The sequence below is a fragment of the Macaca nemestrina genome, chromosome 15 (genome assembly GCF_043159975.1).
Source record: "Macaca nemestrina isolate mMacNem1 chromosome 15, mMacNem.hap1, whole genome shotgun sequence".
In the NCBI taxonomy this organism is placed as follows: Eukaryota; Metazoa; Chordata; class Mammalia; order Primates; family Cercopithecidae; genus Macaca; species Macaca nemestrina.
In genome coordinates, this window is record NC_092139.1 from 30,572,340 (window position 1) to 30,596,701 (window position 24,362).

The 24,362-nt window shown below is 46.7% G+C and overlaps 1 protein-coding gene across 1 annotated transcript; it reads right to left on the minus strand.

The window, feature by feature from the left end:
- Nucleotides 1-6,933: 6,933 nt before the first annotated feature.
- Nucleotides 6,934-7,330, minus strand: LOC105496238 (large ribosomal subunit protein eL31-like). Its single transcript, XM_071080909.1, has one exon. The coding sequence runs from the start codon at nt 7,319-7,321 to the stop codon at nt 6,944-6,946; it is 378 nt and encodes a 125-aa protein (XP_070937010.1). The 5' UTR covers nt 7,322-7,330; the 3' UTR covers nt 6,934-6,943.
- Between the last annotated feature and the right edge of the window lie 17,032 nt (nt 7,331-24,362).

Below are 24,362 nucleotides of genomic sequence, written 5' to 3' on the forward strand. Positions count from 1 at the left end.
CCACCAAGCCCAGCCAATTTTTTTTTTAAATTATACTGTAAGTTCTAGGGTACATGCACACAATGTGCAGGTTTGATACACAGGTATACGTGTGCCATGTTTGGTTTGCTGCACCCATCAACTCATCATTTTCTTTTTTTTTTTTTTTTTTTTTTTGAGACGGAGTCTCGCTCTGTCGCCCAGGCTGGAGTGCAGTGGCGCGATCTCGGCTCACTGCAAGCTCCGCCTCCCGGGTTCACGCCATTCTCCTGCCTCAGCCTCCTGAGCAGCTGGGACTACAGGCGCCCACAACCTCGCCCGGCTAATTTTTTGTATTTTTAGTAGAGACGGGGTTTCACCGTGGTCTCTATCTCCTGACCTTGTGATCCGCCCGCCTCGGCCTCCCAAAGTGCTGGGATTACAGGCGTGAGCCACCGCGCCCGGCCAACTCATCATTTTCATTAGGTATTTCTCCTAATGCTATCCCTCCCCCAGCCCCCCAACCCCCAACAGGCCCTGGTGTGTGATGTTCCCCACCCTGTGTCCAAGTGATCTCATTGTTCAATTCCCACAGATGTGTGACCACATGCGGTGTATGGTTTTCTGTCGTCGTGATAGTTTGCTGAGAATGATGGTTTCCAGCTTCATCCATGTCCCTGCAAAGGACATGAACTCATCTTTTTTTATGGCTGCATAGTATTCCATGGTGTATATGTGCCACATTTTCTTAATCCTGCCTATCATTGATGGACATTTGGGTTGGTTCCAAGTCTTTGCTATTGTGAATAGTGCCGCAACAAACATACATATGCACGTGTCTTTATAGTAGCATGATTTATAATCCTTTGGGTATATACCCAATAATGGGATTACTGGGTCAAATGGTAATTCTAGTTCTAGATCCTTGAGGAATCGCCACACTGTCTTCCACAATGGTTGAACTAATTTACACTCCCACCAACAGTGTAAAAGTGTTCCTATTTCTCCACACCCTCTCCAGCATCTGTTGTTTCCTAACTTTTTAATGATTGTCATTCTAACTGTCATGAGATGGTATCTCATTGTGATTTTGATTGGCATTTCTCTGATGACTAGTGACGATGAGCATTTTTTCATGTGTCTGTTGGCTGTATGAGTGTCTGCTTTTGAGAAGTGTCTGTTCATATCCTTTGCCCACTTTTTGATGGTTTTTTTTTTTTTTTTCTGGTACATTTGTTTGAGTTCTTTGTAGATTCTGGATATTAGCCCTTTGTCAGATGGGTAGATTGCAAAAATTTTATCCTATTCTGTAGGTTGCCTGTTCACTCTGATGGTAGTTTCTTTTGCCATGCAGAAGCTCTTTAGTTCAATTAGATCCCATTTGTCTATTTTGGCTTTTGTTGCCATTGTTTTTGGTGTTTTAGTCATGAAGTCCTTGCCCATGCCTATGTCCTGAATGGTATTGCCTAGGTTTTCTTCTAGGGTTCTTATGGTTTTAGGTCTAACATTGAAGTCTTTAATCCATCTTGAATTAATTGTTGTATAAGGTGTAAGTTAGGGATCCAGTTTCAGCTTTCTACATATGGTTAGCCAGTTTTCCCAGCACCATTTATTAAATAGGGAATCCTTTTCCTGTTTCTTGTTTTTGTCAGGTTTGTCAAAGATCAGATGGTTGTAGATGTGTGGTGTTATTTCTGAGGCCTCTGTACTGTTTCATTGGTCTATATATCTGTTTTGGTAGCAGTACCATGCTGTTTTGGTATAGTTTGTAGCCTTGTAGTATAGTTTGAAGTCAGGTAGCATGATGCTTCCAGCTTTGTTATTTTTGCTTAGGATTATCTTGGCAATGTGACACCCAGCCAATTTTTATATTTTTAGTAGAGATGAGGTTTCACCATGTTGGCCAGGCTGGTCTCAAAAGCCTGACCTCTGGCCGTGGTCTCCCAAAGTGCTGGGATTACAGGTGTGAGCCACTGCTCCTGGCCCCTGGCCCCTGGCCCCTGGCTAATGTTTTGGGATTTTTTGTAGAAACAGGGTTTCACCACATTGCCCAGGCTGGTCCTGAACTCCTGGGCTCTGTGATCCTCTGGCCTCTGCATCCCAAAGTGCTTGATTACAGGTGTGAGCCACCATGCCTGGCCTAAGCTTCTGGATTTTTGATGAAACCATGAAGCTGCCATACCAGTCCTGGACAGCCTATCCGCAGGCCAACTTCCAACTGCTTTGTCCATGACAAATGTTTCTTTTTTTTTTTTTTTTGAGATGGAGTCTTGCTCTGTTGCCCAGGCTGGAGTGCAGTGGCACCGTCTCGGCTCACTGCAACCTCTGCCTCCAAGTTCAAGTGATCCTCCTGCCTCAGCCCCCTAGTAGCTGGGATTACAGGCACGCGCCACCATGCCTGGCTAATTTTTGTATTTTTAGTAGAGACGGGGTTTCGCCATGTTGGCTAGGCTGGTCTCGAACTCCTAACCTCAGGTGATCCACCTGCCTCGGCCTCCCAAAATGCTGGGATTACAGGCATGAACCATTGCACCCAGCGCCGTTTCTTTTTGGATACACTTTTATTTTTTCCTTTCTGTTTTATGCAGCTGAATCTAATATTTGTTGACACAACATTTAGTTTAGGCAAGGTTAGGCGATGCAATTCTGGTCACTAGGGAAGTTTATTGACCAGTGGTGGGAGTAGGAGGAGAAGGAGAGCGTATCTGGAAAAGTTTTCCCATCTTCTGCCTCTGGCCATTTTTATAAAGGGGTGATATTTGCGTCTGGAGTAGCCATCTTGTGAACATGTGGGGAGCCAGTTTGATGATACAGTCAGTACCTGAGGGCAGGAGAATAGAATGACAGCAAGAACCTGGGACCTTGATGAAGTCCACAGAGCTGCCACTGAATTAATACACCTTGAGCCACCTAGCCTCCAGATTCTTATTACATGGGATAATAGCATCCTCTCTGTTGTTAAACCCAGTTTGAGTTGGGTTTATGTTATTTGTAGCCAAAATTCTGACTAGAGCCAGCAGTATGATATGGTCCAAGGTATGGCCATTGCAGTGGGTGGCAGAGACAAAGCGGAGGCCAAGGCCAAAGTGTATGATGGGTCAACCTCCTGGGATGTGAAATCTTCAGAGGAGATGGCAGGCTTGGGAGGAAAGGAAGAGTTTGGGGCAGGGGCTGAAGTCCTCAGCAAACAGAGAGCGGGAGGATGGCAGGAACTGCTTTTGTCTCTCTTGACTGGAGCAGGGGAAGAAAAAAAAAAACTGGGCGGGTACAGTGGCTCATGCCTGTAATCCCAGCACTTTGGGAGGCCAAGGCAGGTGCATCATTTGAGGTCAGGAGTTCAAGACCAGCCTGGCCAACATGGTGAAACCCTGTCTCTACTAAAAATACAAAAATTAGCCAGTCATGGTGGCACCTGTAGTCCCAGCTACTTGGGAGGCCAAGGCAAGGGAATTGCTTGAATCCGGGAGGTGGAGGTTGCAGTGAGCCCTGATCGCACCACTGAACTCCAACCTGGGTGACAGAGCAAGATTCTGTCTCAAAAAAAAACAAAAACAAAAAAAAACCAAAAAATAAAACTGCTTTTCTTCTTCTTCTTTTTTTTTTTTCGTGGGTTTTTTTGAGACAGGGTCTCACTCTGTCTCCCATACTGGAGTGCAGTGGCACCATCAGGGCTCACTGCAGGCTCTACCTCCTAGGCTCAAGCAATCCTTGCACCTCCTTTGGAGTAGCTGGCACTATAGGCGCCTGCCACCACACCTGGCTAATGTTTTACTTTTATTGTAGAGTGAGGGTCTCTCGCCCTGTCACAAGAGCAGAGGTTTTGATGTGAAGAGGAAGAATGTGTCAAGCAAGATCGAATTGATTGTAAGAAACAGAGAATAATCCTGCCCCCTAGAGATCCTAGTTCGTGAAAAGACTGTTCAAGTCATCTGCCCAGTCTTTCTTCCTTTCTTCTTTTAATGGGATTTGTCTTTTTCTCATTGACATATGGGGATCCTGGTGTGAAGAAGGAAAAGGAAAGGAAGGGGCGTCATCCTCCCTGCATGAGCTCACAGACCTCTGTCCCCTGGCAGCTTCATGACCTAATTTCCTGCCCTCTTCCCTCAGCTCCCTTCACTGCTGGTTCAGCAACCTCCTTGCTACTCCTGGAATGTGCCAGACACATTCTCACCTAAAAGTCTTTGTCCTTGCTGTTTCCTTTGCATAAAATGTCTTTCTCCAAACACTTACTTTGACTCTCAGTTCTCTGCCCTGCAGAGAGGCCTCCCAACACCCTTCCCCACAGTGTCTCCCACCTCCTGGTCACTCCCATCTCTTTTAGTTTTCTTCATAGCACTCACTGCCACTTGACATTACATGGTTCATTATATATTTAGTTTTTTGTTTTTTTAGAGACAATGTTTCACTCTGTCACCCAGGCTGGAGTGCAGTAGCACAATGGTAGCTCACTGTAACCTTGAACTCCTGGGCTCAAGCTATCCTCCCACATCAGCCTTCCAAGTAGGTAGAAGTACAGGCGTGCACCACCATGCCTGGCTAGTTTTTACAATTTTTTGTAGAGACAAATCTTGCTGTGTTCCCAGGCTGGTTTTGAACCCCTGGCCTCAAGCGATCCTCCCACCTTGGCCTTCCAAAGTGCTGGGATTACAGGCATGAGCCACTGAGTTCCACCATATTTGTGTATGAATATACACAAATATGTATATCTTTATGTATGTGTAGATATGTTTTTATACATATTTATTATATATGTAATGTTTATACATATGTAGTATAACTATGTAATGTTTATATATGTGTAGCATAACTATGTAATGTCTATATATATATATATCTCCCCCCTCTAGGACATTAGCTTCTCAAGGACAGGGCTTCACTCACTGCTGTAGCACAGTGCCTGGCCCAGCTAAGAAAAACTAGCTGAATTAAATGTAAAAGAGTTTAATTGAGCGAAGAATGGGCAGCCTCCCAAGCCAGTGTAGGCTCAGAGACTCCCATGCAGCTGTCACTGGGAAGGGGTCCTGATCTAGACTCCAAGGGAGGGTTCTTGGACCTCACGCAAGAAAGAATTCAGGGCAAGTCCGTAAAGTGAAAACAAATTTATTAAGAAAGTAAAGGAATAGGGCCGGGCGTGGTGGCTCACACCTGTAATCCCAGCACTTTGGGAGGCTGAGGCAGGCGGATCAAGAGGTCAGAAGATCGAGACCATCCTGGCTAACACAGGGAAAGCCTATCTCTACTAAAAATACAAAAAATTAGCCGGGTGTGGTGGCGGGCACCTGTAATCCCAGTTACTCGGGAGGTTGAGGCAGGAGAATTGCTTGAACCTGGGAGGCGGAGGTTGCAGTGAGCCGAGATCACGCCACTGCACTCCAGCCTGGGTGACAGAGTGAGACTCTGTCTCAAAAAAAAAAAAAAAAAAGAAAGTAAAGGAATAAAAGAGTGGCTACTCCATAGGCAGAGCAGCAGCATGGGCTGCTCAACTGATTATACTTCTCATTATTTCTTGACCATATGCTAAACAAAGGGTGGATTATTCATGAGTTTCCTGGGAAAGGGTTGGGCAATTCCTGGAAGTGAAGCTTCCTTCCCTTCTAGGGTAACTTCCAGCTGTTGCCATGCATCTGTAAACTGTCATGGCACTGGCGAGAGTGTTTCTTAGCATACTAATGCATTATAATTAGGATATAATGAGCAGTGAGGGTGACCAGAGGTCATTTTCATCATCATATTGGTTTTGGTAGGTTTTGGCTGGTTTCTTTACTGCATCCTGTTTTATCAGCAAGGTCTGTGTAACCTGTATTTTGTGCTGACCTCCTATCTCATCCTGTGACTTAGAATGCCTAAATTCCTGGAATGCAGCCCAGCAGGGTCTCAGCCTTATTTTACCCAGCCCCTATTCAAGATGGTGTTACTGTGCCTCAACCTATGACTGTAGCCTATGGCACAGCCACGTGGTGGAAGATTTATGAACAGAAAAAGGAAAGTGATGTACAGAAACAACCAGATTGGTTATAGCTTGGCGTTTTTGCCTTATTTCAACATGGTTTGAATGGCTGGCCACATCTGATTGGCCAAAACTCGGTGGTTGGCACAAGAGTAGGCTACAGTCTGTTTACAATTCCATTTAGGTTATAGTTCACAATGTACAGAGTAACCTTTAGGCTGAACTTCAAAATATGTAAGGAGGCAGGTTTAGGCTAAACTTCACTTAAAAGTCGGTACTGAGTAAATGTTTGTTGTATGAATGAACAAATTAACCACTAATAATGATTGGGATGAGGAGGAAGAAGGCCCAGATGTGCAGCTGTCATCTAAAGAGGCAACTGTGTGTAGGAGGCACTTGACCCTAATAGGGTCCCTGGCTCCTTGCCCGAGTGAGATTAGAAACTTCAGAAAAGCCTTTCTCCACACCCCTCCACCTGGCTCGCCTCATCTTCCCACGTGGTCACAGTCCCCAGAGGTTCATTTGCTTCAAACATCTCTGCAAAGCTCTGAAAGTGTTCTTTGTTTCGACATTTTCTCATTTTTTGCAAGTGTCAGGCATGGACAAGCACCATCTGGAAAACACATAACACTCATGCACACATACACCCTCAATCTAACACACTTGCTTGGCCATATCTCATACTCTTGTAACCCTCACCAGCTAACTTACCCACACATAGTCCTAATTATTCACACATGCTTACACTTGACCTTAAGATGGTCTCACTCCTCTATCCCACACACCCACAAACATCCATAGTGTTACAGGAAAGGGGTCCCGATCCAAACCCCTAAAGAGGGTTCTTTGATCTCACACGAGAAAGAATTCAGGGCAAACCCGTAAAGTGAAAACAAGTTTATTAGGAAAGTAAAGGAATAAAAGAATGACTACTCCATAGGCAGAGCAGCCCCAATGGCTGCTGGTTGCCCATTTTTATGGTTATTTCTTTTTTTTTTCTATTTTATAACTTTATTTGATGTATTTGACCATCAGCGATTAGTTCTCATCCACATTGACTGTCTGTAGATTTTTGAAAGTGGTAACAGGTACATAGGTAACCAAAGTATAGAGCTTATTTGGTGAATCTTCATCCTCATTACGTTTTCTGGACAACCACGCATGGATCCGGTATGGGACATTCTTTATTCCTTTGGCCCAGACAGCTTTGTTGAGCCTGGTATCAATGTGCACATCTGGAGTTCCCATCTCCTTCATGGCAAATTTCCGAATCTCTTTGAGTGCCTGAGGGGCACGCTTCTTGAAGCCCACTCCATGGATGCGCTTGTCAATGTTGATGGTGTATTCTCGGGTCACCACCTCGTTGATGGCAGAACGGTCCTTTTTCTTCTCGCCACCCTTCTTTGCGGGAGCCATTCTGCCAGGTCCAAGTTGGAAAGCGGTTATTTCTTGATTATATGCTAAACGAGGGGTGGATTATTCATCCCTTCCCTTTTAGACCTTGTAGGATAACCTCCTAACATTGCAAAGGCATTTGTAAACTGTCATGGCTCTGGTGGGAATGTAGCAGTGAGGATGACCAGAGGTCACTCTCGTGGCCTTGATGGCTTTGGTGGGTTTTGGTCGGCTTCTTTACTGCAATCTGTTTTGTCAGCAAGATATTTATGACCTGTATTTTGTGCCGATCTCCTATCTTATCCTGTGATTTAGAATGCCTTAAACCTGCCAGGCATGGTGGCCCACACCTGTAATCCCAGCACTTTGGGAGGCCAAAGCAGGCGGATCACCTGAGGTCAGGAGTTCGAGACCAGGCTGGCCAACATGGTGAGACCCCTGTCTCTACTAAAAGTACAAAAAATTAGCCAAGTGTGATGGTGCACGCCTGTAATTGCAGCTACTTGGGAGGCTGAGGCAGAAGAATTGCTTGAACCTGGGAGGTGGAGGTTGTAGTAAGCCGAGATCACGCCATTGCAGTCCAGCCTGGGTGACAAAAGCAAAACTCCACCTCAAAAAAAAAAAAAAAAAAAAGAGAGAATGCCTTAAACCATCTGGGAATGCAGCCCAGTAGGTCTCAGCCTCTCATTTTACCTATCTCCTCTTTAAGATGGAGTCCCTCTGGTTCACACATCTCTGACAATCTGACAATAGCACTGCATGTGCCTTCATGTATGCAAACCCTGCCCAAGTTTCCACTTATACACCCACTCACAATGACAAACACACACACATTCATTCCCTCAAGCTCAGCTCCTATGGCATGTGCACATGGACCCATTCTAACACTTGTCTTTGAACACCTCTCCAGCTTTCATCACACACATGCAAACAGGCAATGGTCTGGGGCAGTGAACCACACTGGTCAGAGCTGAGTATGATGACCGGTTCCAACAACAGTGATACCCACTGAACATCAGTCATGGGCTAGATATCCTGTACTTTGGAGCTTTATCTTATTCAATTCTCACAATAATCCCCTGAAAGCAGTGCTACTATCAGTCCCATTTCATAGATGAGGAAACGGAGACTCATAGGCATTAAATGGCAAAGCTAGGATTCTAATCCAAGCATCTGACTCCAGAGCTCACCCCCTTATCTGGTGCGGGAAAGTATATTTTTCAAAAATGGTCACAACATCTCCCATCCCTCATGCTCTTTGTGAAAGCAAAATCTTGGGACCCCAGACTCACTAAACCAAAGGGAAAAGTCACGCTTGAGAACTGGGTCATGCAAACCCGTCTCCCATCTCCCATTTGGTTCCTAAATCAGAAAGCTACTAAGATAAAAGCGACATACCTCTCTCACAATTTGCCCATCTTTACCCTAAAACAGTTCTGTTGAATTTCACTGTGGCAATGTAAATTGATCATTATATTCACAGGCTTTGGACAAAGGACAGACAGAACTCAAAGTCAGCCCTCTGCCCACCTGAGACAAACGCATATCTGATTGCTTCCTCTGTCCTGCTGTTTACATTATCTTATGTAAAAATGCAGATTCACTGAGCCAGACAGAGACATAAGTTACTATTTCTCAACCCCCCTCTCACATGTAAATTGTGTATTCAGTGAAAGGCTGATCAAAGACTAAAAAAGATATAACAATTTGTCTCTTATCTAGCCACATCTTTAAAAAATTTCTTCTTCTCCCCCAGCATCCACCCCTTCCCCTATAAATATTGAAGTCCTCAAAATCGTCTTTGGAGAAAGGCATGAACCTGCCTCCTTGGTACACATCCTTAACTTTGGCGAAGAAACCTCCTAAAACGATTGAGACTTGGCTTGGTTATTTTCATTGATTTACTTTTTTTTTTTTTTGAGACGGAGTCTCACTCTGTCACCCAGGCTGGAGTGCAGTGACACAATCTCAGCTGACTGCAACCTCTGCCTCAAGTTCAAGTGATTCTCCTGCCTCAGCCTCCCGAGTAGCTGGGATTACAGGCACTCGCCACCACACCCAGCTAATTTTTGTATTTTTAGTAGAGATGGGGTTTCACCATGTTGGCCAGGCTCGTCTTGAACTCCCGACCTCAGGTGATCCACCCACCTCAACCTCCCAAAGTGTTGGTATTACAGGCGTCAGCCACTGCATCTTTTTTTTTTTTTTTTTTTTTTGAGATAGGGTCTTATTCTGTCTCCCAGGCTGGAGTTCAGTGGCATGATCACAGCTCACTGCAACCTTGACCTCCTGGGCTCAGGTGATCCTCCTACTTCAATTATCTTTTTTTTTTTTTTTTTTTGAGACAGAGTCTCACTCTGTCGCGCCCAGGCTGGAATGCAGTGGCCGGATCTCAGCTCACTGTAAGCTCTGCCTCCTGGGTTTGCGCCATTCTCCTGCCTCAGCCTCCCGAGTAGCTGGGACTACAGGCGCCCGCCACCTCACCCGGCTATTTTTTTGTATTTTTTTTTTTTTAGTAGAGACGGGGTTTTACCATGTTAGCCAGGATGGTCTCAATCTCCTGACCTCATGATCCGCCCGTCTCGGCCTCCCAAAGTGCTGGGATTACAGGCTTGAGCCACCGCGCCCGGCTCAATTATCTTTATAGTGGGTAAAGATTATCTTTACAGGTGAGTGCCACCATGCTTAGATAATTTTTGCAAAGACGAGTTTTACCATGTTTCCCAGTCTGGTCTCGAACTCCCAGGTTCAAGCAATCTGCCAGCCTTGACCTCCTAAAGTGTTGGGATTACAGGCATGAGCCACTGCTCCCAACCTTTTATTGATTTACATCTTCTAGCACCTTGTCACTCCCGCATCAAGAGGTAGTTGCTGCACTTTGGATGTCTGTCTTCTCAAACTTTAAGTTGAAATTTGATCTCCAGTGTTAGAGGTAGGGCCTGATGGGAGGTATTTGGGTCATGGGGGTGGATCCCTCATGAATGGCATGTTGCCATTCTTGTGTTAATGAGGAAGTTCTCGCCCTATTAATTTCCACAAGAGCTGAATTTTTTTTTTTTTTTTTTTTTTTTTTGAGACCAAGTCTTGCTCTGTTGCCCAGGCTGGAGTGCAGTGGTGCGATCTCGGCTCACTGCAAGCTCTGCCTCCTGGGTTCAAGCCATTCTCCTGCCTCAGCCTCCTGAGTAGTTGGGACTACAGGTGCCCACCACCGCTCCTGGCTAATTTTTTGTATTTTTAGTAGAGACGGGGTTTCACTGTGTTAGCCAGGATGGTCTTGATTTCCTGACCTTGTGATCTGCCCGCCTCGGCCTCCCAAAGTGCTGGGATTACAGGTGTAAGCCACCACGCCCGGCCAAGAGCTGACTGTCAAAAAGAACCTGGCATCCCATTACTGGGGATATACCCAAAGGATTATAAGTCATGCTGTTATAAAGACACATACACATGTATGTTTATTGCGGCACTATTCACAATAGCAAAGACTTGGAATCAACCCAAATGTCCATCAGTGTCAGACTGGATTAAGAAAATGTGGCACATATACACCATGGAATACTATGCAGCCATAAAAAAGGATGAGTTCATGTCCTTTGTAGGGACATGGACGCAGCTGGAAACCATCATTCTCAGCAAACTATCGCAAGAACAGAAAACCAAATACTGCATGTTCTCACTCATAGGTAGGAATTGAACAAGGAGATCACTGGGACACAGGAAGGGGATCATCACACACCGGGTCCTATTGTGGGGAGTGGGGGAGGGGAGGGATAGCATTAGGAGATATACCTAATGTAAATGACGAGTTAATGGGTGCAGCACACCAACATGGCACATGTATACATATGTAACTTGCACGTTGTGCACATGTACCCTAGAACTTAAAGTATAATAAAAACAAAAAACAAAAAACAAAAGAAAAAACAGACCTGGCACCTTCCCCCTCTCTCTTGCTTCCATTCTCTCACCATGTGATGTCTGCACACGGTGGCTCCCTTTTGCCTTCTGCTATGAGTGGAGCAGCCTGAAGCCCTCACCAGAAGCAGATGCAGGCACCATGCTTTTTGTACAGTCTACAGAATCATGAGCCAATCAACTGATACAGCAGGTAGAAAGAAATTATTTAGGCAGATAGTGACAGCAACAGAGTCCTCCACAGAGCATCCCTTTTAACAAAAAGCAGCCCAAGAAATTATTTTTTTCTAACAAAGAGCTGAAAAATTGAGCTGCAAACATAGATAAGCAAGCTGGAAGCTTGCATGGGGAAATGCTGGCAGCTGTGCCAATAAAATTCGGCTACCTGGCCACCAGGCATATCCAACAGGGAGGCTCCATCTTCCCTTTCTTTGTTATCCCATGTACAGTAAAGGAATGGGCAACATGGGTACAGGTCAGGCAGAGAATCTACCTGCATAATGAAAGATTAGGGTGGGGACTACCAGAAATGCATGCCCTATGCAAATGGCATACCTGGTCCAACCAATCTTTCACACCCTATCAGATACTGCCTCCTCACCATGCATCTATAAACTCCCCTGTATTTCACCATGGATCTGGCAACCCATTTCTCTGGGACCCCTCTCTCCAGCAGAGAGCTATTCTCTTTCTTTTGCCTATTAAACTTCTGCACTTAACCTCACTCTTTGTGTGTCCGTGTCCTTTATTTCCTCGGCTGTGAGACAACAAACCTCAGGTATCACCCCCCCAGACAACAAGGCTGCTTCAAAACCCCTTTTCCTGATAAGTTACCAAGCCTTAGCTATTCGTTTATAGCAACATAAATGAACTAAGATGATAGTGTATGGCCCCTTCCCTTGAACTTGGGTGGGTCTTTGTGACTACCTCAACTAAATATGATGGAAGTGATGCCACATGACTTCAAAGTCTAGGTCATAAATGGTGATACAACTTGTGCCTGGTTCTCTCTCTTAGGATGGTTATCCTTGGAACCCTTGGAACCCAGCTACCATGCTGTGTGGAAGCCGAGGCCACGTATCATACCCTTGCTGGAAGCCCCAACTGAGGTACCAGGTAGCCAGCATCAACTGGCTATCTTCAACTAGGAAATCTAGGAAATCTTCAAGCTGACTGCAGCTCAGCCACCACCTGACTGCAACCATATGACAGACCTTGAGCAAGAATGGCATAGCTGAGCCCTATCAATGCTCCCTCCCTGTGAAACAAAAGAAATGAATAACAAATGATTGTTGTGGCCGGGCATGGTGGCTCATGCCTGTAATCCCAACACTTTGTGAGGCCAGGGCAGGTGGATCACGAGGTCAGGAGTTTAAGACCAGCCTAGCCAAGATGGTGAAACCCCATCTCTACTAAAATTACAAAAATTAGGTGCCTGTAATCCCAGCTACTCAGGAGGCTGAGGCAGAGAATCACTTAAACCCGGGAGGTAGAGGTTGCAGTGAGCTGAGATCACGCCACTGCACTCTAGCCTGGGTGACAGAGTGAGATTCCGTCTCAAAAAAAAATAATAATAAATACATAAATGATTGTTGTCTTATGCCAATAAATATGGGTGGTTTGTTATGCAGCAATGAATCACTGAGGCCAGGGCAGAGAATTACCCACAATCAGCCTCAGGCCACCATGGGGAGGTGATGCCAATCTTTGTCCCTTTCTGGACCCTCTGCTTCTACCCCCAGGGTCCAGGATCTCAGACCACAACCCCCCATCATTGACTCCTTCATAGGAAGTGAATACCAGCACAGCAATCTCCCTATATGGGCATGAGCTCTCCAGGCCCCAGGCTCTCATCCACAGTGGACTCTGTGGTACTTTAGGCAGGTGCTCATCCCTCAGTTTCCTCTTCTGTAAAATGCACCGTCTATTGATCCCAGCCCTGCCCACGCACACAGAGGCTATGAGGAGCCATCCTTGAAGCCGAAGTTTAAGGGGTTATTGTCAATGTTTGCATTTTAAGATCCAGGTTGGCAACTAGAACCACACAATGTCCTAAAAAGACCTTTCAGCACTATCGTATGCAGCATTCCATATATTATAGAAGGGGAAACTGAAATATTAATTGTGAACACAGTCCTGGCATCGAATACATGCTTATGAATATGAGAGAGTATGAGAAGGGAGAAAACAGGCAGGACTGGATGAAGAATCTACTCTTATTTCTTGAGAAGCCTCACTCCTGCCCTCCTCCTTCTCTCTGCTCCTATGGTTCCCTGCCCATCTCCCCTTCCCCTTCTGGGTTGCCCCTCTGCCCAGGCCTGGAATGGGCACCTGGTGTGAACTCCTGAACTTGGGATGCCAGCCCTGGCTGATTTGCCTCCCTAAAGGCCCACTCTACCACCCTCCCAAGAGCTGTTCCCTTAGAACACTTCCTCCACATGCTTACAATAAAAGGCATTTGAGAAGAAACCCATGGCTCTCCAGGATGACTCATTTCCTGGGAGGCTTTGGAGCCCTGGGGTGCTGGTTGGGATGACCACTCTTGCTGTTGCCCTTAGTACCTCAGCCTTCCCCATATTCTCCACCTCCAAGGCAGGACAAGGGAAACTGAGTCACCAGAGTCACAGGATCAGGCTTCCACCCCACCTATCTCCCCCATCTTCTCTTCCCCTTTCCATCTGTATTGGACTCCTAGAGCTGCCATCACAAAGTACCACACATTTGGTGGCTTACAACAACAGAAATTTATTCTCTCACAGTTCTGGAAGCCAGAAGTCCAAAATCAAGGCACTGTCAAGGTGGGTTCCTTCTGGAGGCTCTGAGGAGAGTCTGTTCCCTGCTTCTCTCCTGGTTTCTGGTGACTGCTGGCAATCCCGGGTTTCCTTGGCTTGTAGATGTGTCACTCCAATCTGCTTCTATCTTTGCCATGTGGTCTTCTCTATGTCTGTCTTCTTCCCTTTACTTGTCCTGTAGGGACATTTGACTTCGGATTTAGGGGCCACCCTAATCCAGAATTGTCTCAACTCAAAATCCTTAACTTAATTACATCCACAAAAACGCTTCTTCCAAATAAGGTCACATTCACGGATTCTAGGTGAACATATCTTTTGGGAGGAGGGCCATCATTTAACTCAGAACACCTCTTTTCCCCATATTTCTGGAATAAGGTAGAAACCCCTCCTAGTTCCTCGAAACTGGCAATCAACAGTGTTAGTAGTTCCTGGAGTAGTCCCTTCCTGTGGATCCTACCCCTGTTTTTGGCTGGATGGGTTCAACTCCATTAGGAAGAGAGCAGAGTATGTGAGGTTGGTCTATTTACATCAGCAAGAGGAAGAAGACAAAAGGAGGAGATAGGTAAATCATAAGCAACACAAGAATCCTGCAACATGAGGACATTGAGTATAGAGGAAAATGACTCAGTTGGTGCTATGCAAATGAGAACCAAGGTTATTTAATGACAACCCATGCTCATTGGGATGATCCTGGGCCACTGAGAAAACTTCAAGTCAGGGATCAACAACTGATATGGGCCAGGGATGGGGACATATGTTGGCTTGGGTAACTTATGCACCATTCAAAGAGCGCAGCTAACATTTAGCTCACCCGTCCATTGCTATGACAACGTAAGTCCAGTTGCTAAATAATTTTCTCAAGAGAAGCTGGAAATATGGGGTTCCATGCAAACTCCCCCAGTTTTTATATTTATTTATTTATTTATTTGAGACAGAGTCTCACTCTGTCTTCCAGGCTGGAGTGCAATAGCATGATCTCTGCTCACTGAAACCTCTGCCTCCCTGGTACAAGTGATTCTCCTGCCTCAGCCTCCCAAGTATCTGGGATTACAGGCGCCTGCCACCATGCTTGGCTAATTTTCATATTTTTAGTAGAGATGGGGTTTCACCATGTTGGCCAGGCTGGTCTTGAACTCCTGACCTCAGGTGATCCTCCTGCCTCAGCCTCCCAAAGTGCTGGGATTACAGGTGTGAGCATCTGTGCCCACTTATTTTGTCTGTACTTTCTTACTCTGTCATGGCTTTGCAAATGTGATCCCCACACGTGCACGGTTCTCTCTCTACCCGACTCATTCTGCAGACTTTGGTGGACGCCTCTTCCTCTGAGAGGTTCCCACAGGCCCTAGGCCTGGTGATTCACCCTCTCCCTCCACTTTAGACTCTCTGCTCTGACCTGCCCTGGCATCCATGATCTGTGTGGTGAACACTGGTGAGTCTTTTTACCCCACTGGCTAGGAAATTCCTTGAGAACAGGGCCCAGGTCTGAGTCATCTGTGTTGCCTGGCTTGAGTGGGCAGTTAACAATGTTTGTGGGATGAATGGAAGGGAAGAGGAAGGGAGGGGTGTCACAAACAGCTCCCGGATTACTGGCTGAATCTTGGGCTCCAGGTATCTGGCAGTTAAAGCACTGGTCAGTGTTATAGGGCTGATCTTGGTCAGATGCGGTGGCTCATGCCTGTAACGCCAGCACTTTGGGAGGCCAAGGTGGGAGGATCACTTAAGCCCAGGAGTTTGAGATCAGTATTGGCAACATAGTAAGACCCTTACTCTACAAAAATAAAAAATAAAAATAAAAGAGCTGATTTTTGTATAACCTAACAGAGTGTGTGCAAAGGTGAGGGTCTGAATATGTGTGAGTACTTGAGAATGTGTGAATGTATGTATGAAGTGTATGAGCGTGAATATACGTGTGTGTGTGTGTGTTTGAGACAGAGTCTCGTCGCCCAGGCTAGAGTGCAGTGGTGCGATCTTGGCTCACGGCAACCTCTTCTGCTGGGGTCAAGCTATTCTCCTGCCTCAGCCTTCCATGTGAGTAGCTGGGTCTACATGTGTGTACCAGCATGCCCCGCTAATTTTTGTATTTTTAGCAGAGACGGGTTTCACCATATTGGCCAGGCTGGTCTTGAACTCCTGACCTTCAGTGATCCACCTGCCTCGGCCTCCCAAAGTGCTGGGATTACAGGCATGAGCCACCGCACCGGGCCTTATTTCTGCAGTATGTATGTACATAGGTGCATGAGCGTGAGTATTGGTGTGTGATGGTGGGATGTGTGAAAGAGTATGTGTTTGAAGGTTTGTATGGATGTATCTGTAGGTGTAAACATGTTCGCAGAATGGAACTCCAGGGGAGCAGGGACTTTGTCTTGTCCTGTTTTTTTGTCCTTGCCTCTAGCACACTCAAATGAACATGTCTGGCATGGGGGTTGCAGCGGGGAGCATGATTGCAGGAAGGGTAGCCCAGTGGTTACCAGCAGCGACTCTGGAGTCAGACAGCATTGGTGCCTCCTAGCTGTGGGCGAATCAACCACTAGGAGCCTCAGTTTTTCCATGTGTAAAATGGGTACCTACCTTATAGGGTATCATCTATAAATAGGGCAACATCTACCTTACAGGTAAGTTCAAAGAGCTTAGAATTGTGTGTGGAGCACAGGACATAATAAATTTGGACTAGTATCGTTATACTGGGTGTCACTATCAACCAGCAGTCCCAACAATGTGGCTCATGCCTGTAGTCCCAGCACTTGGAGGCTGCAGTAGAAGGACTGCTTGAGCCCAGGAGTTTGAGACCAGCCTGGGCAACATATTGAGACTTTGTCTCAAAAAAAAAAAAAAAAAAAAAAAATTAGCTGGATGTGGTGATGTGTGCCTGTAGTACCAGCTACTGGGGAGGCTGAAGCGGGGGATTGCTTGAGCTCAGGAGTTTGAGGCCACAGTGATCTCTGATGGTGCCACAGCACTCTGGCCTGGACAAGAGTGACACCCTGGCTCAACAGAACAGAACAGAACAAAAACATCCTGATAGATGTTTCCAAGGACTAAAGCCCCTTCAAAACAAGTCCAAAGACCACTTACTACCAACATCCATTATTCTTCTCTGAACCTCAGTTTCTTCTATGGGAGGGAGTGATAAGCTGTATTTTGCCTTCTCCCAGGGCAGGTGGGAGGTTATCAACACAGCCTCCAAATCCCGCCCCTCGAGGGAAGGGTTTGCACTGGCGCAGTCTGAAGCCAAAGCTGGGAGCAGGGTGCCCTCTCCTGGCACAGTGGAGTTAAGGGCGACTCCAGTTGCAGGGCACAGGCTGACCTCGGAGGCCCAGGGTGCTATCCGCAAAGGAAGGTGGGCAAAAGGGAGCGGGCTGGGGAGGGCACCTTACAGCTCCCCACTCTTGCAGCGTGGAGCTGCGTGCTTCCTTTCTGTCGACTGAGCTCCTCCAAGATCTCGCTCCAAGGACGTCTCCCACCCTGCCCCCGCCCCGTCAGACTGGACCAACTCCCCACTCCTCCCCATTACAAGTTCTCAGAGTGTTCCTTTTGCTTTTCTGTCATCTGAGAAATGAAGGGCAGGGGTAGAACCCCCGGCTATGTGACTCCTAAGGTCCCTGGACGAGGCTCTTAGCAAATATTAGCATAAAAGGGGCGTGGAAGCTCAGACAAGGCTGGGAAGTGAACCCAGAGGTCATCCAGCCCCACTGGGGAACGATCCAGCCTCAACGGGGGACATCAGAGACCTGGATTAGGGGACTCCCTGGCTCCACCCTGAGGAGAGCCAGGACTGTAGGCTGAAGCCAAGGGGCACCACGGCGTGAGTTCCCGGGCAGACATCCGGGAACATTAATTCATTCCCAAATATCGTGTGCAGTCTCCCTCCTGGAAACAGTGAGACGGGCACATAATCAGATGATTTCGATATAATAATATAGAACCACACCACCTCACAACCCCCTTTTGGGGTGCCTCTTAAAGCCTGTCGCTTAGAGATGACCCGCAGCTAGGGAGGGGCGGTCTCTTGTATTCTACGAGCCTGGAGGGCTCCTCCAACCGGAGAAACCGGGGATAGGTGGGCTGGCAGCTCCTGGGACGCCGGACTCACAGCAGAGCCGCCTGGTTTGAGGAGGATTGAGTGAGAGAGGGGGGTCCTGTCCCAGGGTCTCTAAGAAGTCTCCCACCTCTGTACTCCCCAGCCCAGCGATGACTTCGAGGCGGGCCCAGGGGGGCCTGGAGGGAGGGGCGTGAATAGAGCGGGAAAGGAGAGACCCCTATAGGGGTGGACAAGAAGGGAGGGACTCCCCAGAACTGCATAATCCGGCTCCATCGCCATCAGCGGGGTTTCTCAGCGCCTACACCCCTCTCTATCCCATCTCGAAGCCTCCAATTAATCCAGAGTGAGACGCAGGACCGCCGGGAGGCGAGCGGGGATGCTGGAGCCAGGTCAGGCTGAAGCCCCACGGCCAATGGGCAGGCTCCTGTGCCCTCCGCCCCATCTCCGCCCCTCCGCGCCAGGAACCTAATTGTTTGCAAAAGCAAACACGTAAAAAGCAGGTACAAAGGTCGAGAGGAGGGACCGGGACCTGCTTCTGCCTGGGATTTCGACCTTCCCACGCCCTGCCAGAAGCTCCACTGGAGCCTGGACCTGGAGAAGGGACATCAGCAGTTAAGGTCCAGGGCAACTTTCAGCGGCGTGGGCGGGGACCTCCAGGGAAGCACTGTTAGCAGTTTCTTGTACATCCAGCCTGGTATATTTTCTGCATGTATAGGCAAATACCTGTTTGTGTGTTCTTTTTTTTTCTTTTACATAAATAATCGCATACTAGGCACACCGTTCTGCACTTTGCTTTTTGTCCTTCATCATGTTTTGTTGTTGTTTTGTTTTTTAGACAGAGTGTCACTCTGTTGCCCAGGCTAGAGTGCAATGGCACAATCTCGGCTCACTGCAACCTACTGGGTTCAAGGGATTCTCCTGCCTCAGCCTACTGAGTAGCTGGAATTACAGGCGTGTGCCACCGTGCCCGGCTAATTTTTGTATTTTTTTTTTTTTTTTTTTTTGAGACGGAGTCTTTGCTCTGTCACCCAGGCTGGGGTGCAGTGGCGCGAACTCGGCTCACTACAAGCTCCGCCTCCTGGGTTTACGCCATTCTCCAACCTCAGCCTCCCGAGTAGCTGGGACTACAGGCGCCCGCCACCTCGCCCGGCTAGTTTTTTTTTGTACTTTTAGTAGAGACGGGGTTTCACCGTGTTAGCCAGGATGGTCTCGATCTCCTGACCTTGTGATCCGCCCGTCTCGGCCTCCCAAAGTGCTGGGATTACAGGCGTGAGCCACCGCGCCCGGCCCTAATTTTTGTATTTTAAGTATGGGATTTCGCCATGTTGGCCAGGCTGATCTCCAACTCCTGACCTCAGGTGATTCCCCCCCCCACCCCCTGCCTCAGCCTTCCAAAGTGCTGGGATTACAGACGTAAGCCACCACACCCGACTGTCGTTTTTTAAAAATAGAGACAGGGTCTTGCTTTGTCGCCCAGACAGAGTGCAGTGGCGCTTAGGTCTCGGGCTTGGGCCACCGCATCGGGCCACTATATCTGGAAGATCATTCCATATTATTAGATAAACAGCTCCTTTAAACAAAAAAATGGCTGTCTGGGTTTTCCACCATGTGGATTGTACCAGTATTTATTTAACAAGTCTTCCATGGAAGGACAATCCTTTGTTCTTAACGTCATTTTGCTCCCATGTGCATACATCTTTGGAAGAAATTCCTAGAAGTGGAACTGTTTGGTCAAAGGGCATGTGAGTTTGTAATCTTGTTAGTTATTACCAGAGTGTTGTTCATTAAAGTTGTGCCAATGTACAATCCCAAAAGCAAAGTATGAGGAAGCCTGTTTCCTCACACTCTTACCAATAATGTGTTAATAAACAGTAAACTTTTTATCCATGTGATAGTAAACTTAAAAATAAACTTAATCAGCTGGGCACGGTGGCTCACGCCTGTAATCCCAGTATTTTGGGAGGCTGAGGCGGGTGGATCACGAGGTCAGGTGTTCAAGACCAGCCTGGCCAACATAGTGAAACCCTGTCTCTACTAAAAATAAAAATAATTAGCTGAGCATGGCTGTGGGCACCTGTAATCCCAGCTACTTGGGAGGCTGAGGCAGGAGAATTGCTTGAACCTGGGAAGCGGAGGTTGCAGTGAGCCGAGATCGCGCCTCTGCGCCTCCCTCCTTCCCTCCCTACCTCCTTTCCTCCCTCCCTCCTTCTCCTCTGCTCCTCCTCTCTCTTTTCTTTTCTTTTCTTTCTTTTCTTTTCTTTTTTTTTTTTTTGAGATGGAGTCTCACTGTGTCGCCCAGGCTGGAGTGCAGTGGTGTGATCTCGGCTCACTGCAAGCTCCGCCTCCCGGGTTCACGCCATTCTCCTGCCTCAGCCTCCTGAGTATGCACACCACCATACCCAGCTAATTTTTTTGTATTTTTAATAGAGATGGGGTTTCACCGTGTTAGCCAGGATGGTCTTGATCTCCTGACCTCGTGATCCGCCCGCCTCAGCCTCCCAAAGTGCTGGGATTACAGGTGTTAAGCACCGCGCCCGGCCTCTCCTTTTCTTCCTTCCTTCCTTCCTTCATTCCTTCTTTCCTTCCTTCCTTCCCTCCTCTCTCTCCCTCCCTCCCTCCCTCCCTCCCTCCCTTCCTTCCCTCCTTCCCTCCTTCCATTTATTTATTTTGAGACGAAGTCTTGCTCTTGTAGCCCAGGCTGGAGTGCAATGGCATGATCTTGGATCTCAGCTCACTGCAGCCTCCCCTTCCCAGGTTGAAGCGATTCTCCTGCCTCAGACTCCCAAGTAGCTGGGATTACAAGTGCCTGCCACCACACCCGGCTAATTTTTGTATTTTTAGTAGAGATGGGGGTTTCGTCTTGAAATCCTGACCTCGTGATCCACCAGCCATGGCTTCCTAAAGTGCTAGGATCACAGGCATGAGCCACCATGCCTGGCTTAATTTTTTATTTTAAGAGAGGAGGTCTTGCTGTTAATATATTGCTCGGCTGGCCTTGAATTCCTGGGCTCCAGCGATCCTTCCAACTCAGCCTCACAAGTAGCTGAAGTTACAGGGCACACGAAAACTCCTGGCTCATTTTCATTATTAATAATAAAAGGTCAATCCACTAAGAAAACAGCACTGCGAAGTGTGTATGTATGGAACAGCAGAGCTGCAAAATACGTGAAGCAAAAACTAATAGAAATAGATAAATCTGGCCAGGTGTGGTGGCTCATGCCTGTAATCCCAGCACTTTGGGAGGCCGAGGCAGGTGGATCTTTTGAGGTCAGGGGTTCGAGACCAGCTTGGCCAACATGGTGAAACCCCATCTCTACTAAAAATACAAAAATTAACTGGGTGTGGTGGCACACGCCTGTAATCCCATTTATTTGGGAGACTGAGGCAGCAGAATCGCTTGAACCCAGGAGGTGGAGGTGGCAGTGAGCTGAGATCATGCCATTGCACCCTAGCTAGAGCAGCACAGGGAGACTCCATCTCAAAAAAAAAAAAAAAAAAAAAAAAAAAAAAAAAAAAAAAAAAATTGGCCAGGCGCGGTGGCTCACGCCTGTAATCCCAGCACTTTTGGAGGCCAAGGCAGGCGGATCACCTGAGCTCAGGAGTTCGAGACCGGCCTGGTCAACATGGTGAAACCCCGTCTCTACTAAAAATATAAAAATTAGCTGGGCATTGTGGTGGGTGCTTGTAATCCCAGTTACTCAGGAGGCTGAGACAGGAGAATCACTTGAACCGGGGAGGCAGAGGTTGCAGTGAGCAGAGATCGCACCACTGCACCCCAGCCTGGGTGACAGCAAGTCTCTGTGTGAAAAAAAAAAAAAAAAATTGTCAAATTAATTACCCTTCAGAAATTTGGTTCCTAGTCTTGATACTCTCCAAAATTGGGTATAATTATGGATTTCAAATCTTTAAAAAAATTTTTTTTTTTCTTGAGACAGAGTCTCTGTCACCAAGTCTGGAGTGCAGTGGCACAATCTCAGCTCACCGAAACCTCCACCTCCCAGATTCAAGCAATTGTCCTGCCTCAGCCTCACAAGTAACTGTGATTACAAGTGCATGCCACCATGCCCAGCTAAATTTGTATTTTTAGTAGAGATGGGTTTTGCCATGTCGGCCAGGCTGGTTTCAAAATCCTGACCTCAAGTGATCCACCTGCCTCGGCCTCCCAAACTGCTGGGACTATAGGCCTGAGCCACCACACCTGGCCAAATCTTTTAAAATTTAATGGGTACTATTCACAATAGCAAAGACATAGAGTCAACCTAAATACCCATTAATGGTAGACTGGATAAAGAAAATGTGGTACATATACACCATGGAATACTATGCGTGCATAAAAAAGAACAAGATCATGTCCTCTGCAGGAACATAGATGGAACTGGAGGCCATTATCCTTAACAAACTAAGGCAGGAACAGAAAACCAAATACAGCATGTTCTCACTTATAAGTGGAAGCTAAATAATGAAAACGCATGAAAAGAAAGAGGGTAACAATGGACATGGGGCCTACTTGAGGGATGAGGGTGAGAAAAGGGAGAGGTTTAGGAAAAAAAAAAACCTGTTGGGTACTGTGCTTAGTGCCCACGTGATGACATAATCTGCACACCAAACTCCCAAGTTACCAGTTTACCTATGTACCAAACTGGCACATGTACCCCTGAACTAAAATAAAAGTTACATTTTTTTAAATTTAATGGGTGACAAAACTTTGCCATACACTCACCAACAATGAACATTATCATTTTTAATTAAACCTTTTATTTTGAGATACTTGTAGATTCACACGCAGTTGTAAGAAAACACAGAGGGCCGGGCGTGGTGTCTCACGCCTGTAATCCCAATACTTTGGGAAGCCAAGGCAGGTGGATCACCTGAGGTCAGGAGTTCGAGACCAGCCAGACCAACACAGAGAAATCCCATCTCTACTAAAAATAGAAAATTAGGTGGGCGTGGTGGCACGTGCTTGTAATCCCAGCTACTCAGGGGGCTGAGGCACGAGAATTGCTTGAACTCGGGAGGAGGAGGTCGCGGTGAGCCAAGATTTTGCCATTGCATTCCAGCCTGGGCAACAAGAGTGAAACTCCGTCAAAAAAAAAAAAAAAAATCTCAGCACTTTGGGAGGCCAAAGCGGGTGGATCATTTGAGGTCAGAAGTTCAAGACCAACCTGGCCAACATGGCGAAATCCCATCTCTACTAAAAATACAAATATTAGCCGAGTGGTAGTGACACGCACCTGTAATCCCAGCTACTCAGGAGGCTGAGGCAGGAGAATGGCTTGAGCCTGGGAGAGGTGGAGGTTGTGATGAGCCTAGATTGCACCACTGCACTCCAGTCTGGGCGACAGAGTGAGACCCTGTCTAAAAAAAAAAAAAAAAAAAAAAAAAAGAAAGAAAGAAACAAAGAAAGGAAGAAAACACAGAGAAATCCCAATTCCCTTTACTCACTTTCTCCCAATGGTGACATCTTGCAAAACCATAGTAAAACATCTCAACTAGGATATTGACAATGATAAAGCAATATCCAGAACATTCCATCACCACAAAGTTTCCTCATGTTGCCCTTTTACAGCCACACTCACCTCTCTCTTGCTCCTGTCGCCTACTTAATACCTGGCAACCACCAATCTGTGGTTCATTTCTATAATTTGGTTATTTCAAGAATGTTATAGAAATGAAATGATACACTATGTAATATATTGGAATTGGTTTTTGTCACTCAGCATAATTCACTAAGGATTCATCCAGGTTGCTGCATTTATCAATAGTTCATTCCTTTTTATTGCTGAGTATTATTTCATGGTATGGCTGTACAAATTTGTTTAACTGTTCATCCATTAAAAGAATCTGGCTGGGCATGGTGGCTCACGCCTATAATCCCAGCACTTTGGGAGGCCAAAGCGGGAGGATCACTTGATGTCAGAAGTTCAAGACCAGTCTGGTCAACATGGTGAAATCCCGTCTCTATTAAAAATACAAAAATTATCCAGGTGTGGGAGTGTGTGCCTGTAGTACCAGCTACTTGGGAGGCTGAGGTACGATAATCACTTTGAACCCAGGAGGCAGAGGTTGCAGTGAGCTGAGATCACGCCATTGCACTCCAGCCTGGGCAACAGAGTGAGACTCTGTCTCAAAAACAAACAAACAAAAAAAGAAGCTAAAACAATAGGAAATTGGCTATATCAATTCTGATATATCCATAGGCTAGAATATTCTGTTGCCAGAGAGGTTGCATAAGGGCAGACTAAGGTGCTTGGACCTTCTCCTGAGACCAGCAGTCTCCAAAGTTTTGTTCATATGAACTTAACGGTACAAATATTAGCAA

What these genes read in the sequence shown, in the direction of transcription:
- LOC105496238 (XM_071080909.1), bottom strand. Translation starts at nt 7,321, where the DNA reads ATGGCTCCCGCAAAGAAGGGTGGCGAGAAGAAAAAGGACCGTTCTGCC.